The following is an 18,036-nucleotide window of genomic DNA, read 5'->3' on the forward strand; positions in this document are numbered from 1 at the left end:
ATCAAGTTTTCTCTGCTTTTATTCATAGTAAATTTTTATTTGAGATAGTTGCAATAATAAATAATTCTGCTGAATGATTGTGGAAGTTACAGATATCATTCAGTTTGCCATCTTCTTCTTTCGGCTGCTCCCTTTAATGGCTGCCACAGCAGATCATCTGACTCCATGTCACCCTGTCCCTCCAACCCTCTGCATATCCTCCTTCACTACATCAACAACATCCTTTGTCTGATATTGACTATCACTTCTCTGTAAGGTTGAAATGTCTAAGCTATCTCTACCTTTGTCCCTATACTCTCAACCTGAGTTTTCACTCTAGTTTTTAGTCGTCCATTCTGGTCACTCCCAGTGAAAATCTTGGCATTTTCTATTCTGCCACCTCCAGCTCAGCCTGCTGTTTGTTCATCCATGTCACCGTCTCCAAACCACACAGTAGGTCATCTATCAACTTGTAAACCTTCCCTTTGACTCATTACCTGACACTGAACTCCACCTACTTCACCTCTCTTCTTCACCTCTCCTTTGCATTGTCAGTTACTTTGGATGGTTGACCCCAGATACTTAAAACTCATTCACCGTCACTACCTAGTGTAGTAGTAAGACTTCACACCTCTGGAGTGGGAATCGCAAGTTCGGTATCCAGTAAGGGTCCTGGCTAGACCCCCCATGCTAAAAACCAGCCATGAGTGGTGCAGCTACATCTGCAGCCTGTCCGCAGTTCAGGACACAAGCATTTCACTGCATGTTCACTATATGTTGTATTGTGTATGTGACAAACAAAAATTGTGTTGTTGTACCTCTGCGCGTTACATGTTGAGCTTTCCACGTGTCTCCCTTGCCCACACACTTCTTGCTCCTGCTGACTTTTGTAGTTACTGCAGTTTTGTATATCACCCTTGCTCTTGAAAAGTATCACCTCTGTACGTCTCCATTCCTCAGACATGCTCTCACTTTCCAAGATTGTGTTAAAGAGTCTGGTTAAAAAGTCCAATGTCTTCTCTCCTAGACAGCTGCATATGTATCATGTGGCCTGTCTGCCTTTCCACTCTTCGTCCTCTTCATAACTGATTTGAGGTTATGAACATCCTTTTCATAACCTCATTTCCTCCCTAGTAGTCCTCTGCACATCCTTATTCACTAACCATCCTCCACCCAGCCTCCTCTCTCTCGTTTTCTAAATTTATCCTTTAATCTTGTCAAAACACTCGATTTCCTTTCCAGCTCCATCCTCAGTCATTCTAACCTGCTGAGCATCCTTTTCAGTTTGACGTGTCCATCGAAAGTCCAAGTTGTGATCAAACTCATAACAAACTCTTATTGTTAGCAATACAGTTTATCTGATTAACAAAGTCCCTTGCGCAATTTCCTGCTACTCTGGCATTTTTACGTATGATGACATTTCCTTTGACATCAGCGGCACAACCACATAAAGTTCACTCTTTTTTTTTTTCTGAAGCTGTCTTTAAAGCTTTTCATTTTTCCCTTTGAACCCCAGTAGAACCATAAATACCACTGAGTCCACTGATGACTTCTGCTTCTGGTAACAGGTAGGATAATAAATCGTTTTTATAAGAGAACAATACAATATACATATGAAAATCAGTTTTCTACCTGCACAGGACATCACTGTGTATGCTCACCAGCTCTTTTATTAGGTACGCATTGCTAGTACCAGGAAGAACTTGTGTGCTAGAACTGTCTTTATTCTTTTTGCCATAGATTATTAACATCAGATCATCTCACAGCCACAATCATGTCAATTTAAAAGTTACTTAATTTACCTTTTTTTTTTTTTTTTCCCCCATTCCAAGCTCTCAGTGGGATCAAATGAATTATTATACATTATTTGCTGTCGTGCGACTGGCTGATTAGATATCGGTGTTATTAAGCAATGAGCAGCTGAACCCAACAAAGTGTATTTTGAGTTTCTCTTTATTCCACCTTGATTTGTACTGATTTTGGTACACAATTCTGCACTAGGTTGAGACAGCTGAAATACAGAGAGAGTATCAAAACCCTCTTGTGCTGTACGCCACTCCCTGGGCACATCTGACAAGAGCTGAGCGCGACATCCAGACACACTGCCAGTCTGGCATGACTCACTTGTTGGATTACTACCACTGATGCTTTAATGCTGGTAAAGCCTTAATTTTAACGTTATTAATATTCATGTTATCATTGTATACTTTAAAATGATCTCAGGATTTGTGACCTCAAATGATTTTTTTAAAACTTTTTTTTTCTTTCCAGAAAAGACACTGTATGCTGAACACTTCTGTTGGCTTTTAAGGTAGGACTGTTACTTTAATGAATATTATATGAAATACCATTTGGGATAAAGAGAAAGAATAAGATCATAGAACATTTTTATTTTACCTTCTCCTTTTAGGTTATGTGTTACCATTAAAAAAAAAAAAAAAAAAAAGGGAAATTACCATATGCAAATAAAGAATAAATAAAGAAACAATGAAGTAGGCTTAAAACAATATTTCAGTTATTTTTTAGCATAACAGCAGCAGTTTGTAGAATGAAAGCTCTCAGCTTGTCCTAAAGACTAAATTGCATTTTCATGTTTAATGTTAGCCATACAAAAAAAATTTATTTTTCCAGTACCTCACTTGGATCATCAGACGAATATGATGGTTTCTATAAAGGTTTTCTTCATATGCAGTCTACTTCAAGGTATGTTATTTTAATTTCAGTGATGTTGCCAGGAACGTATCAGTCTTTCCTCATATGTAGATGCAAATGCAGAACCTTTACGCTGGCAGTAATTAGAATGTTTACTTTACCTTAGCTAATGTCATATTTCTGCTGCTTCAACTCAGGTAGCTTATGCCAAAACTGGGCAGTCTTCTTGTCTCAGACTGTAGAAGGACTCAGTGGATCCTGTGTGGTGATCCGCTGCAGATTCACCTTGCCCCCAGAATGGGAGGAATTCCTGGATGATTCATGTAAAGCTATCTGGAAGAAAGGTTGGAGTAGAACTCCGGTGTTTGATTCCAGCCTCACCGGTGCAAGTGGAAGCTTAAATATCCAGCAAGGAACCCTGACTGGGATCCTGCATGACAAAGACTGCACCACCATCTTCAACAATATGCCAGCACGCCACCATGACAACTATTACTTCAGACTGCAGTGTGACAATGATTTGAAGTTTAACTTTCCTTCAAGTGTCCTCATCACCACTCAAAGTTTGTCCCGTCCTCTTGCTATTGTACACGTATAGTCACATCCTTACTACATTTTAGTTCCTTATGTCATTTCTGTATTGTTCTACTTTTCAGATTCACTGCCTAAACCTACCATAACTCCATCAAGCCTGGAGGTAGAAGAAGAAACTGCAGTGACATTGACCTGCTCTGCTGTTTCTCACTGTCCTATTCTTCCTCCACTTCTGACATGGTCACCCACTTTAGGTGACACAGAGGAGGCAGTGGAAGCTAATTCTGCGACCTCTGTGATGAGCTTCACTGCTTCTTACCTTCACAATGAACAAAAGATTTCGTGCACTGCCCTCTATAACCGACAAGCTGGGAAAAGTGACCTTCTGTATGAAAAAATTCTGACGCTAAGTGTTCTTTGTGAGTATTTTTTATCACTTTTTCTTTTGTTGTTTGCATTCATACCATAACATGATTTTATCATCTGATATATGATTCGTCCGTGCAGATAGATTGTGTATTTGCAATTTCATAATTATCTTTCAGATCCTCCAAAAAACACATCAGTCAGTTACTCTGGTCCTGTAAAAGAAGGCAGCTCAGTGACCATGACTTGCAACACTAATGCAAATCCAGCCGTGGACAGCTACACCTGGTACAAAGTGAATGGAGATCAGGTGTCAGTGATCGGATCAAAGAAGAGGTTTTCAGCCACAGTGTCAGAAATTGACAGTCAGTTTTTTTGTGGCGTCAGTAACAGATATGGAAGCCAGAATTCTTCTGTCACTCAGATTGACGTACAGTGTAAGTGACACTGAAACAATAAAGGCAGATTATAAATGTTGGATCACAGCATAGACTGAACCCATGCTCGTTTGTTTTTCCAGTTTCCCCGAGGGAAACAACAGTAATCATCGATCCCACTGGTCCAGTTCTGGAGGGCAACTCTGTTTCTCTGATCTGTAAGAGCCACTCTAACCCACCAGTGACCAACTACACCTGGTACAGAGATAATGAGATGGATAAGGAGCTCGGACCAGTCTTGGTCATAGACGGTGCCGACACCAGCCACAGCAGCGATTACCACTGTACAGCCAAAAATGATCTGGGAGAGGAAACGTCAGCAGCAATTCAGCTGGATATTCAGTGTGAGCTAATTTAACACAGAAAAGACATTGATTTACACCGAAAACAAACAACAGAACTGTATGTCTCCAGTGTGCTCACGTCCTGAATATGGCTCTACTGTATATCCAGCTGTGCTCAACCCAACATGATCTGGGGCCAAGATTTGTTAACAGGGCAACACTAGTGCCTGAGCTATGGACAGTAACACATTGTCATATTGCGTGACAACCTCAAAATCCTTCTGAGGCCATCATGACTGAGTTCCACTGTGTCCACATGTGTGCCAGTGTCTCAATGTATGTGTAGCTGTTTTGTTTAATTTGTGTCCTCATCAAGCTGTAAGAGCACAGAAAAGTATGATTAAAAGCGCCCCAAAGCAAAACACATTTAATTCTATCAAAAAGGAATAATATGAATAACAATGGAATAAGAAAAAAGTATTATGTATACCAATTAATAACTTTCTGTCCTAAAACTTGCACCAGAGCATCCTAATTTATATATTTTCTGAAAGGCTGAATATGCATTCCCACAGAAGTTTTAAAAAAGTCTTTGGATACATTACTAACAAGGAACATTATTTTCCTTGCAGATCCTCCTAAAAACACTTCAGTGTCTGTTGATCCTTCTGGTCCTGTGCTGGATGGCAGCTCTGTGACTCTGACTTGCACAAGCATCGCCAATCCAGCAGCGGTGAACTTCACCTGGTTCCAGGTGGCAGGAAGAAAAAAGGAAGCGGTGGGCTTTGAGCAAGACTTCACCTTCAATGTGACAAAACTCTCAGATGATCAATATCACTGTGAAGCTCTGAATATCCATGGAGCTGAATGCTCAGAGCCTGTCAGCATTGATGTCACATGTAAGACTATTCTTCTTGTTTTCTTTCCTTTGACGCCTTTATGTTTCCCCAAGAAAAACGCCCATAAGCCTATTCTGTTAACCCATTACCTTCTTTGTCTCAGTTGCTCCAGAGATCCTATTTTCTTCCCGCTGTGTCAAGATTTTGTCCCAGATCCGATGTACCTGTAACACTCAGGGGAACCCGCTTCCCTCCCTGGTTTGGCAGCTGGCTGGCGAGCTTGTCAATCACTCTGCTGATATCCCAATTCGGGAAGTAAATCTGGGGAGCACAAGCGCAAGGAGTGTCATCACTCTGTACTACCTGGGCCAAGACATGCCCTCTCTGGTCTGCCTGAGCAGCAACTCCCTGGGGTCTGATAGTATGGCTTTCAATATATCCTCCAGTGAAACTCAGCTAGGTAAAGAAATCTGTAAGCTTCATTTTATATTTGGCTTTTCTGTTGTGTCATTTGCATCTTTTAGTGATTGATATGACTGTTTTTTTTTTTAAAGTCCTCCATACTCTTTCTTTGCTGATTGGCTCTGGAGTGGGAGCACTGGGGATGTTGCTGATTTTCATACCACTACTGATATGCCTTTACAGGTGAGGAACACAGAACACTGGTACCAGACATTTTCAAAGTAGGTTACGATCATCATATATAATCAAAAATGCTTATAACGGACAGATTTCAAGGTTCCTTTTAGAAGCTGGCTAATTATAGAGCAACCACAGCTGCCACAAATCATTACTAACAAGACAGCCTCCTGATGAAAGTTTATCTGCTGAAAGAAAGTTTCTATGTCCACCTTGAAGTTGAAACCACACACGTGTAATGCATGACTTTATGACAAAATCAAAACTACATCAAGGGGTATAATGACTTTTAGAGTTTTTAACCTCGTGGGAAGGAATTTTCCAGGAGAAAGTATTTTTCCTAAAGCATGCTTCAATGTTGCAGGAAAAGGAAGGACAACGTTTCACTTGACAAGGGACTTGTGGATATTTCAGATTGTTTAGTCACCAATGAGGTGAGTTTATGTTGCTGCATATATATGGGTTAGATGAAAAAAAAAAAAAACCACTTGTGGTAGAATGAGCTTGCCTCCAGCTCTTCCTGTGTACATGCCAATGTGTCAGTGTGATTTAAACACCAAAACAATATTAGCAAATAGCAAAAGAAAACCCAAGACATATTGTCTGAGAAGGTTCTCATTCATCCAGGTCATTGTAGTTTTGAGACCAAGTCTAAAGAGCTTGGAAAGAACTGAAGAAGCTTCTCAGATGAGAGGTGAAACGTCTTCAAGAAACTTAAAGAAGTCCAGAAGCCTTTCTTTCCAAGCTCTTTAGATCCCAAAAACATATTCTGACTCCCTGAGCTAAGAGTGTGTCTTGTTTGAATGATAAAATGAGCATTTTCTTGCATAGTAAAAATGAATATATTATGCTAAAACATATGTTGTTAAAAAAATGCAGTTAAAGTGACGCTCATCATTGAAAGAGAAAAAAACATCTTTTCTGTGTTACTGAAACACACTGTTGTGGTTTCTCTGTAGACTAACTCTTCAAAGGCAGATGTGATTTATGTCAATAAAGCAGTTCTTGAGGAGGAAGCAGCAGAATACCAGAAAGACTCTCTCCATTATGCTGATGTGGACTTTGCTAAACTTCAGGCCAGGTCAGAGGGCAAGCTCGGGGAAGGTGAGATCAAAGGCCTGGCCTCTAAGACTGATGTGTATTCTGAGATCCGCCGAGAAGCACTAAGCAATGGAGGAGATACAAAGTAAGAAGAAACACTTACAGATGCTCATTTGGGACAAGAGAAAGATGCTAAGGGACTTATAGGAAGGGTTAATGAAAAAGTGGTCACTTAGCTTTAGAGGAATTGACAGCAGAAGCTCAGGAGTTTGGACATTCCCTCCAGCCCTGGTTTTGATCCTCGTCTGTAAATTCTTCTCCTGTCTTACTAGTAAAAATTGCGTGACAGAAAAAAGACATATCTGTATGCTGAGGTTGAATCTTTAACTATATGCTTATGACTAACCTTTGTGTAATTCTGAAAAAAACCCTTTGTTCAGTGTGTAAGAAGCAGGTACAACCTAAAACTTGTTAGGCACTTATTTTTATTGACAACTTTGTAATGCGTAATTATTATGTGATTAAAAGACACAAGTAACTGACCCTGCAGTCAAGTTTGCCATCAAACAACAGCTTGTGTCAAAGCAGGTTATGAAATTGAACTATGCATACAGTAAAGTACAGATATATACATTAAAAAACTCAGCAGGAGGATGGGAGCACAATTTTACAACAGCAGTCATTTCATTTTATAACTTATCCATATACACTTCCCCAACAGTCTTACATCTGTGATAAAAAGATGGGTTTGTGTACTTGTGGGGACTTATTACTATACATAAAGGAAAGCTAAAATTATATCCCAGGAAGGAAAAAAGAAACACTCAAGTGATGAAAGCCTTGTTCAGTATAGTTAGCCTGGCAAATATATTTCAGAACATCCATGGCACAAACTGGCAGAGATGTCTGAATAGGATCAAAGCATTTTTAGTCAAATTTTGACCTGAGAGTACTGAGTTTCATCTTCACTGCTGCTGGAGTCTTTCTTTGCTCGCTGGTGGCCAGACTTTGGTTTAAAGTTCACATGAGCATAGTTGACCTCTACTTCATCTTCACTGGTATCTGTGTCTGAGTCAAAGTTATATGTATATGGAGGTTTGGGTGGAAGTTCTTCGCCGATGTTCTCATAGTCCTCCTGCCCTTCTTGTTCTGTCTAGATGAGAAAAAGTGGCAAAACGGTGTCATAATTTCTGACAGTGTCTTGATTTGATGTACAAAAATAACCCTTGTTGAAGATCATTTTCATTCTTTACTTTGCCTTAACTTAATTTTCCTTGCTACAATGATTTTTATTTGTATTTGTATATCATATACAATGAGTATATGATATACAAATACAATACAAATACAGTGAAATAAGGTAATAAACCGAATGAGATACATGAAAAAAGGCGTTTTGAAGTTTCTTACCACTTTTGACTTCTTTGGCTTTGACACCACAGAGTACTCAGCATCCTCTTCTGGATCACTGGGAAAAACATATAGTCATAAAAGAAGTCATGTAATAAAATATCATTTAGGCTCCTTTTATATGCAAAACTGAATTCTCACGTTTTTCTGTTCACAAAGAACACAGAAGCGTAGTTGAGAGAATCATTTCCCATGTTTCCACCATGTCCTTTGATTGGGTTTTGTGCAGAGGCAGCCTGAGCAAATGCAGAGAGAACTTGTCAATGAATGTACAGTAACAACTGAATCAGTTCATTCATGCCTTACAATGAAGGATAATTAGTAACTATACTGACAGATATATATTAACAGTAAGGGACAGCATACAAAGGCTGGATTAGTGGAGATAAAACTTTACAAACTACTCTTGACTTTTATTATTTTCTACAGAGCCCCTAAAGTACGGAAACATGTTTTTAGTGGTTAATAAAGGTTATTGCCTTCCTACATTGTCTGTGCGCAGACAATAATAAATAAATGAATACAAAATAAGATCAAATAAAATAGAATCAAATAGTCTCTTTGCAATCTTTTGCCAGTTACTGAGAAATTTTGTTCAAGTATTTATGCTTCAGCTTCAAGTTATATTTGTACTTTTAGAATTTTGTCTGAATGATTTTATGAAACATTAGGATGTTTTTTCACTGGCACAATTAGAAGTTAATAACATTTTAAGACTTATCAATATATGTTTAACTTAAATGTATATAATATATACATTTAATTTTTCCAGTTGTGCAGTGTTTTATAAGTCTGTTTAATGAAAAGAGGCTGTGCAGTAAAACAGGAATGAGCAATCTTTGAAATATACCCAATTCTCAGTATACTTTTGTCACTATTAAAGTTTCATTTATTTATTCATTTTTAAATGGATTTGTCTTTGTTAAGCTTGCTCTGATATGATTGGATCACCTGTTTGCTTTTGGGCAGATTCACAGCAGAGTAAACAGTGTTCACATTGGATGCAGTCCTGTGGAACAATAATGATGTTAAAAATAAAAAATGCACATTCAGAATCAGAATCAGAACCATTCAAAAGCTGAGCAGACTCTGTGTGCCATTCATAACTGAATGATGTTAAATGGGTGCTTTGACGAAAGAGTGAGCAGCAGCACCCAGCTCCCCTGCCAACAATGTGCCCCTTGTTCTGAGCTGGACAGTGCGAGCTGCTGCAGACTTACGTGCTGTCTGGATGACGCTGGGGTCGTTGGGCATTTGGTTGACATGACTGGTCTGGCAAGAGGTCATCTCTGCTCCTGAACGGCTCTGCCAAACCACTCTGATTCCCGCTGCTCCTGCTGACTCCATTCCAGGAACCCTGATTCAGTTTACAGACGGCAATGCATCATTTTTGTTTTATTTCACTAACAATTCAAAAGATTTAACATATGAGTTAATACCAGAAAACTACACCAGGACCACACGTTTGTAGTTCTTTGTTGAATTAAATTGTTCCTTCTGCGTCTGTGAACAAAGGGGGAGAAGAGCAGTCATACAGGCCAATCACCCGAACATGTTTCTCTAATGGAAACTATTTCTTATTTACTTTGTATATTACCTGTATAAAAAGATGAGTATGCATACAATTAGAAAAATAAGACAAAGCGAGAAGGCCTCCACAATCTTCATAACTGTGTCTGTGGTTAGAAGAGACAGAATATCAGTGTAGAGAGAGATTTGTTAACAGGTAGCACAGAAAAACAAAAAGCACCCAACGAGCACAAACCTCCACCAAGACAGCTCAATGGGCAGTCTTACTTTTAAGGGCATACATACATTGTGTGTATAATTTTTTTCTTTGTTCTGTTTAAATGTACTTTTCAAATAACGGTAACCTGACACATGTTTACTTTGATTACACAGACATTATGCAGGAGTAGGTGATGGATAATAGGCACTGATTTGTAAATACCTGGACATGAATAAGTTGAGCTTATTAAATAATGTAATATTGTTAAAACAAATGTTGATGGCTTGTTAACATGACCCCACTCTACACCACTACAAAGTTTTATATACGTATATTAAAAAAAGGAAAAATATAATTTAAATGTATTATTATATAAAAATAATGCACAGTAGAGATACAGGCTCATGCCTTTGGAATTCACTCACCGTCAAATAGCTTGATTGGTTCAGATGATCTTTCACCAATCTCGTTTTTTGCGACGCAGTAGTACTCCCCAGGCTGGTCTGAGCTTACTGAAATTGTTTGTTTGTTTGCTACTTCTTCGCTCTTTTTGTCTATCCTCCGGTACCATGAATATTGTTCGACTTCAGGATAGCACTGAGTGATGCACCTCAGTGTCACTATTGTCACATCATCATGCTGCACTTCCTTTACTTTTTCAATCTTTGTGAATTTTGGACCATCTAAGCAGAGGAATAAAGAAGAAAAGAAAGCACAAAATAATGACTTCAAAAACAGACAGAATAGGTAAGTATGTGGGAAGTTTTAAAATGACAATGTATGGTTCCTCTATTTAAAGTTGCTTCATGTAGAGTTAGAAATGTTCCTTTCTCGTATCTCTTAGTTGCTGGTCCAAAACACACATGGTGGCACAACCTGAATTAAGTGCCTAATGCATTATCCCAGAAGAAAAACTAAAAGATGTTAAAATCAAACCAGTAAAATCAGCCACTAGTTACAGTCCATGTCATATTTGAAGTTACGATGAAAAAAGAAATAATTACGAAGCAAAGTGCTGGACGTGTGGATACTCTGTTGTTGGTGAGAAACAATGACTGAAATATTCAAGTGTACTCACGCTTAACTTTAACTTCAACTTGCTCTGATTCTCCAATTCCAATTTCATTTTTGGCCGTACAGTGGTACTTCCCGCTGTCAGAGACACTGGCAGAATTCACAATGAACTGTGTCCCAGTGCTTATGGTGGTTTCCTTCGTCCCATCGATCATCTTCATCCAGGTGACAGAGTTTACTGGTGGGTAGGAGTTGGCACTGCAATCCAGTTTTAATGTCTCATTCTCTTTTACAATAAGATCAGGATCACCTTTTACTTTCACCTCTTTGGGCCTATCTGCATTTAACACAAATATTGTGTATTTAACACAAATTTTAAACAAAGTAAGAAGATGATGGGTTTTTTTTTTTTTTAAATTTTTAATCACAAGGTCTTTCAATTTCAATTTCAATTCTATTATAGAAGAAGTTCAGCAGTAAAATAATCTAACCTGCTAATAAAGAAAAACAGTAGTTAATATATTACAACAATGTACTAAAATCACGTTTCAGTTTAAGATATTGTCCAGTTATTAGATGATTGAATATTATCAGAATATAATTGTTTTGGATGTAACATATATATGACAAAGACATGCATCACTCAGTTGCTTACATTTCACCACCAGTTGCTTTTTTGAGCTCTCCTGGTTTCCTTCGCTGTTTGAGGCATTGCAGGTGTAAAAGCCTGCGTTTGTTGAATTTGCCTTAAATTTGTAGGAGGAGTTGTCTAAAGTTAAACTCCATTCTGGAGTCTGAGAATTTGATGTAGAATATCTTGTCAGGGTGAAAGTTGGCGGTGGGAAACTTTCAGCAGCACAGTTGACTTCGACAAGCTTGCCTTCAGTGACCAACTTAGTCATGGACAAATTGGTATTATTGGGAGGAACTGTGGAGAGGAAGCACCTGTGAGCATCATTTTTAACATACTGAATGATATTAAAAGATTAGTCCTTAAACAGAAAGTCAGCTCTATTCTGAACCAGCATTCACTAAATAACGCAGTATGTTTTTATTTTCTTTGTATAGAAGTTGCAGTTTAAGTAAGATTTGTGCTTTTACTTGGGTTAAAATATCTAATTTAACACCGACTAGTTTGCTTGACAGTTAACATACTAATTAATTATCATAAGGCAAGTGTAGCTTCATCTAATGCTATGCTACATCAGTAATAACCACATTGATCTGAAAAAGCATGTATGCATTTTTATCTCTATGGTGGTGCTGGTTTATAAAGTGAATCAGTTCTAAAACAAAGTGCAGAGAAGCTTTAATATATCAGCAGAGTACTTACACAATACGTCTATGCACACCGGCTTACTAGTGTCCCCTTTGTCAATGCTGTTGCTCGCGTTGCATATATAACATCCTTCATCTGCTCTTTGTACTATTTCTAAGTGAAGAGTTTTTTCGAAAACCATGAGCATCTTCTTCCGGGAGGGGTCAGTCTGCTTATAATGGAACCAGGAATAGCTCGAAGGGGCTGGATTTGCATCAGTTAAACAAGTGAATTTGGCGGCTGTATTAATTTTCACTCTTGTCTGATAGATAGAAATGTTGGTTTTCCTTGGTTTGTCTGGAAAACAATAAATAGTTTTCGGAATATTTTTGATACTGAAACAGTTTATCCAGCATCAGCACTAATCTATTTTTTTTTATTTTCTCTGCTATGTTAATAGACATATGGAACACAGAGGTGTAAAACTTACATTGTACTGTAAGTTGAAGAGTTTTTGATCCAGAGCCCACTTTGTTCTCGGCACGACATGTGTAATCACCGCTGTCTTCTGGCTGTATGTTTTCAACAACAGTTATATTTTTTGATTTAAAAGGATTACCATCTTTCAGCCAAGTAAAAGAGTCTGGTTGTGGGTTGCTTCTCTTAACAGAACATGTAAAAGTGACTTTATCTCCTTGTATAATCATTTTTGTCCTTCTTTCAGGCTCCTGTGAAATCACTATGTCAACATCAGGGGCATCTATAACAGAAGATGTCAGTATTTGGTAAAGTTGATTCATTGTAATAATCAGGGCTGAAAATACTGGGCTGATAAATCAGAACTAAAAAATGATAAAATTCAGGATTCTCATTAAAAATAAAGGCTTATGCCAAATACAACAGCAATATCTTAAACTGCACCAACATAAGTTTAAACCACTGAGATACAAAAACATTAAAAGGCATTCAGGTATGATGACATTTGCTAAAAAATTGTAAAAATTGTAAAAATAGATTAAAATAATTAATGTGAAACAATACTCACAAATAACCTTGACAGTCACCACTGATTTTTCACTCCCATGTTTGTTTTTAGCTTCACAGGCATACGATCCACTCTGTGATGCATTAATTGATGAGATCGTCCAATTGGCCTGTGAGTGAAGATCTCGACCATGTTTAGTCCATGTAAAAGCGGGCTCAGGTTGTCCTTTAGCAGAGCAAGTGAAACTGACAGATTCTCCTTCCTTTACAATGTTAGAGCTTATATTTGCAGACATGTTTTTGGGAGCATCTGTTCAAAAGGCAAATCAATACAGATGAGCAAATAGTGTGCATACGGGTACACAGTGTGCTGATTGTTTACACAAATGAAAAATAAAGAATAGAACAAGTATTGGATTTCAGATACATCCATATATTCACAAATGCAGCAAGGTGAAAATAGCTAATCACATTTATTACAACGCAGGTGTGACACTGTACCAATTCAGGTTTTCTGAAATGACTTAGAAAAAACAGAAAAACACAACTTTTCTATTTTTCATCTTTTAGCAGAACAAGATCATTTTCTGGTGGTAGATCTTAAATCAACTTAGAAATTTTTATCACTTTCTTCTAATCTGATTCCGACACAGAATTAACAAATTTTTTTGCAGATAATTAATTTTTTTATAAGAGAAATAATACCAGCAAACAAAGAGTTCAAATTTTTATTGTTCAGTAAACCAATTTCCTAATAAAGTAACAATTTAATAATTTTAGTCTATGTTGGACCCTTCATTCAACCTCATTCATATCTTATGCATAATTAGTATAGGTCCACACTTCAGTAGAAAACATTTCTGGTTATGAACTTACATTCTACAGTGAGGCTGATATTCCGAATCAAACATGGATCTTTATTGTTCTCTGTTTGGCATGAAAACATCCTCCCATCATCCTCCAAAGTGACATTAAAACTCAGTGTGGCTCTTTTAGAACTTTTTTTTGATTGTATTAATGATAGCGAAAGTGGTCCCAAAGCTTTGATTTCTGGGTCTGAAGTACACGAGGTCAGTGTGTGGCAAGTAAGTGTTACAGTGTTATTTTCAGTAACATTTTTTGGTTCCTCAAAAGTGAGCAGACATGGATTTTCTGCCAATACAAGACAACATCAAGAATAACATAATAGGTAATACGATAAACTGTAAAAATAATATGACAAGAGAGAGCATTACTGGAAAGATCATTTAATTTATTTCTGGTTTTCATGAAAAGGCCAAATAGATGTGACAAGTGGAGAGATAGTATTGTAGTTTTATTTTTACCATTTTATCAAAATAAAATATGTGTCAAAGCATCTTTGCTAAGTAAAAATGTTAACATTTTCCAGTTTATTTTATTATTATTAAGCCACAATTTTTCCATTTTAATAAAAAATGCATTTTAAAAAATCTATAGTCATAGAGTATTTAGTATAGAGTATAAATTTAAGTACATGTAAATTATTTTCAGTATTCTGATCTTTGTACTTACCTGCAACTGTGAGGCTTGTAAATGGCTGAATTACCCATTTATAATTACCTTCTCCTACAAATCTAAAAGAATAGTTTCCACTGTCAGTTTTGTTTAGGTCATGGATCAAAACACTGCATTTCTCTGGTGAGGATAAAGTTTTCCATTTTGTATCTTCAGAGCCAACATATTTGACCCTGTTTACAAACTGTGGATTGACAGGACGTTGTGTTTTCGATGAACTGTAAATGATAGTGGCATTATATTGTTGGTTTTCATATACTGGGTCTTTCATCCAAAACCAGTATGCATCATTAAAGTTGACCACTGTTGAAACCTTGCATTCAATTTTAATGCAGGAGCCTTCTGTAGCTGTCAGGTTAGAGTCTTTTAGACTGAAGGGGTTTTTGTTACAAGAAAAACCTATAGTGATAAGAGAAAGAGTGGAAGTTTGTTAACAAATGTGACCCTAGTGGAGATGTTGAAAAAAAGTTTTCATCAAGGACTCATAAAACACCTACTTTTTATTAGAGTCAGCAACATCAACCAGTCAAAAGTATGAGCTTTCATTTTCACACAGGGCTAAAGCCTGGTCTCTGCAATAACAAAAACAAACAGGAATTTGTACACACTTTGGCAGATCCCAGAACATTTTTAATGCAATCAAGTCATAATGTAAGTTTACAAAGTAGCATTTTGTGGTCAATCCAAATCAGCTACTCTCACGATTTTTTTTTCTTTTTTTACAGCTTTGAGACAGCTATTGCATTTTCTGGTACCTTTGTGGTTAATGAAATGGTTGAAAAGGAAAACGATTGCTGACAGAGATAACTTTATCAACTGAATTCATAAGTAGAGGGAGTGTAGAAGAGCTTTTCATAAAAAGTACAAAAAAGCGTATTCTTACCTTAGAGGACCCACTTACAGTATGTAGAATGCATGATCTCTTCTAAAGTAGCAATAAGGAAGTTTTCACAGTTGACTTAAAATCGTGAAAATATTTGCATGCCTAGTCAAGCTAGAGGAGAATCTGAAGGTGAAATTTTCAACATGCTTGTTACAGTACAGATTCAGTTCCTCCCAATTCATCTATTTAAAGCACCAACTATTAAAAGTGAAAGCTTATTTTATGTATTTATTGATAACAGGCACAGAGAATCTTAAAGTGCTTGGCGTTTATTTGTAGAATTTATGCTTACATAGTGTTAACAGTGTACTTTTGTATTACAAATGAAAAATATACACTTTTGAACATAACATAAAAAACAAACAAACATTTGCCTTCATTTCCCCTTTGCATGAGCAGCCGCTAGTATGTTTTGAGCATCAGCTGCCATCTCATCAATAGCACTGTTTAAAGCCTTCAGCATAGCAGCAAAGGAGCGGCTGACCGAACGGGCATTTCTAGGCATCGCCATCTCCAGCAGCTTTGATGAAACTGTGGCCAAGTCCTTCTCTGCTGCCGCCAACCTCCTTTTCACTTCACCCTTGCTAACCTCCACTGACAGCACACAGTTTCGTAACTCTTTAAGTTTTGTAGGTTCCATACCTCGCTGTCGGGCTAATCGCTCCACAGACTCATCATCCAGGCAAAGAGATAACTGTGCTTTGGTCAAGATTCGCACTCCTATACTTGAGTCCACCATAGATGCAACAAGGGGAACAGGAATTGCTGATAGCCCACCTGACAGTGAGGCAGCTGCCCATACTAGTGCTTTGAATGCTTCCTTTTTTTGAGTGACCAGAGCTGAGGTGAGTGTTGGTAGAGCTAAGACAAGGGCGTGTGCTCGGATCTCTGGAAGATCATTACTCATATCTGCTAACAGAGTAGGGAAGTCAAGCTTCTCCAGGGCGGCTGGTCTGACCAGGTAGACTTTAGGCTGTGCCATACCCTTTGATTTCAGCACTTCCAGACTGGCTTTCTTTTTTTCTTCCAGGATCTTTTCTGAGTCTTTAACTGAAGCTAAGAGAATGAAATACACAGTTTGTCGCTGCAGGGAAAGGGCCTCCAAGAAAACATCTACACTGTTGGGTTGGACTGTCTGTGTGGATGTCATAAAGACCGCAGTGTAGCGGAGGAACTTGTATCTATCCATGTATCCCTCTGGTTCAAATGGAGATATGTCTGGAACAGTTGGCAGGTCCCACAGGCGAAAGTCAGGGTGTTTGGGGTCAGGGTAGCCTGCTACACCCTCTGGAGCAACAGAGGCTGGAGAAGGAGCTGCTCCCTCATCGTCAGCCCCGAGACCACGGAGGGAGTTCATGAAGGAGGCCTTTTCTTCCCCACGGTCCCCCACCACACCCAAATTGATCCTGCTGATAAGGAGGTCTTCCACTGCATCCTTAACATCTGATAACCTATTGCTCTCAATAGATTCCTTAAGGGTTTCAAGGAGGTTTAGGCCTCTGAAAACATCAGCCATTGCTAAAGAAAGACAAAAAGTACAATTAGAAAAAAAAATACAGCTCTAAAACACTTTATTATCTTTCTAAAGTATAAAAATAGAGATGATTACAGCTGGCAAATTGATAAAGGGTAGCTTTGAAAAAGCAACGATTTATCAAAAACAATAATAACTTTGGGGTAACAGAAAGGAGGAGAAAACGACTTACTAAAGAGCTTTACACAGTATTTTTTGATGATTTAAAAACATCAGTTTTATGTTTTCTTCTATCATCTCTACTTTGTTAATTTAAGGTATAATCAATAAATAAGTCCTCTGTTGTTTTCTCATGGTTCAATAGACAAACATGCAGGAAATTGTTTTCACTGACAGGAAATCTCATCTGTTTTCATAAACAGTTTAAAGCCCACAAAGGTATTAAAAAAATAAATACTTAACAGAATAAAAATGATGAAGAGAAATTCTGAAATGTTAAAAATACATTGCTGTTAAGTCCGTTGAACAATACTACACACACCTACCTGCACCTCTGGAACAGAAATGGTCCTATCATTGAAATATTTTGCTGTTAAACAGCGATTCTCCTACAGCTCTGAAGTACTGACAGCTTCAGGTTGAGCTATTTAAGGGTCCATCCAGCTAGTGGAACATTCTAATCCTGTAAGCTCAGCCCTAATCCAAAATCACTTTAAGCACATACATGATTAAACAGAATGTGCAAAGCCAGCGGCTAACATATGTTAGCCTGCTAGAAGAAAGACGCATTTCCCCAAATATAAATGAGATACAGCTGAATAACTTACTTTGTAATGGCGATTTATTTATGGCGTAATATATACTTTTTCAAAATAAGCAAAATGTCACAAATAATTACTGTTATCTGGGCAAGAATGTCATTATTACAGCTTAATATTTTATACATGTATATATGTGTGATATATCTGTAGGAACTA

General features: G+C 37.7%; 3 protein-coding genes across 5 annotated transcripts; 1 reads left to right on the forward strand and 2 right to left on the reverse strand.

Moving 5' to 3' along the window:
* Positions 1-1,401: 1,401 nt before the first annotated feature.
* LOC102083276 (myelin-associated glycoprotein) lies at positions 1,402-7,313 on the forward strand. The gene is made up of 13 exons (XM_005455889.4): positions 1,402-1,547; positions 1,981-2,137; positions 2,251-2,290; positions 2,611-2,682; positions 2,829-3,194; positions 3,288-3,584; positions 3,711-3,968; positions 4,052-4,312; positions 4,885-5,151; positions 5,255-5,551; positions 5,646-5,736; positions 6,095-6,164; positions 6,690-7,313. Exons 4-13 carry the CDS (start codon positions 2,637-2,639, stop codon positions 6,918-6,920), a joined length of 2,184 nt encoding a protein of 727 aa, XP_005455946.1. The 5' UTR covers positions 1,402-1,547; positions 1,981-2,137; positions 2,251-2,290; positions 2,611-2,636; the 3' UTR covers positions 6,921-7,313.
* On the reverse strand, positions 7,239-15,625 carry si:dkey-24p1.1 (B-cell receptor CD22). Of its 3 annotated transcripts, XM_013274921.3 has the most exons (17): positions 15,586-15,625; positions 15,200-15,274; positions 14,700-15,101; positions 14,043-14,318; positions 13,228-13,476; positions 12,673-12,942; positions 12,258-12,539; positions 11,580-11,852; positions 10,989-11,261; positions 10,336-10,593; positions 9,779-9,857; positions 9,621-9,684; positions 9,402-9,538; positions 9,133-9,190; positions 8,323-8,417; positions 8,182-8,239; positions 7,239-7,924 (listed from the first exon to the last, which is right to left on the reverse strand). In XM_013274921.3, the coding sequence occupies exons 2-17, from the start codon at positions 15,246-15,248 to the stop codon at positions 7,703-7,705; spliced, it is 3,045 nt and encodes a 1,014-aa protein (XP_013130375.1). In that variant the 5' UTR covers positions 15,249-15,274; positions 15,586-15,625; the 3' UTR covers positions 7,239-7,702. The 3 variants fall into 3 exon arrangements, with proteins under 3 accessions (XP_013130375.1, XP_025766975.1, XP_025766976.1); XM_025911190.1 differs by lacking the exon at positions 14,043-14,318 and having other exon boundaries at positions 15,586-15,624; XM_025911191.1 differs by lacking the exons at positions 14,700-15,101; positions 15,200-15,274; positions 15,586-15,625 and having other exon boundaries at positions 14,043-14,627.
* Positions 15,626-15,868: 243 nt separating this feature from the next.
* On the reverse strand, positions 15,869-17,708 carry irgq2 (immunity-related GTPase family, q2). Its single transcript, XM_013274935.2, has 2 exons — positions 17,605-17,708; positions 15,869-17,103 (listed from the first exon to the last, which is right to left on the reverse strand). The coding sequence occupies exon 2, from the start codon at positions 17,099-17,101 to the stop codon at positions 15,962-15,964; it is 1,140 nt and encodes a 379-aa protein (XP_013130389.1). The 5' UTR covers positions 17,102-17,103; positions 17,605-17,708; the 3' UTR covers positions 15,869-15,961.
* Positions 17,709-18,036: the final 328 nt, after the last annotated feature.

This window comes from Oreochromis niloticus, linkage group LG11 (assembly GCF_001858045.2).
Source record: "Oreochromis niloticus isolate F11D_XX linkage group LG11, O_niloticus_UMD_NMBU, whole genome shotgun sequence".
Taxonomy (NCBI): Eukaryota; Metazoa; Chordata; class Actinopteri; order Cichliformes; family Cichlidae; genus Oreochromis; species Oreochromis niloticus.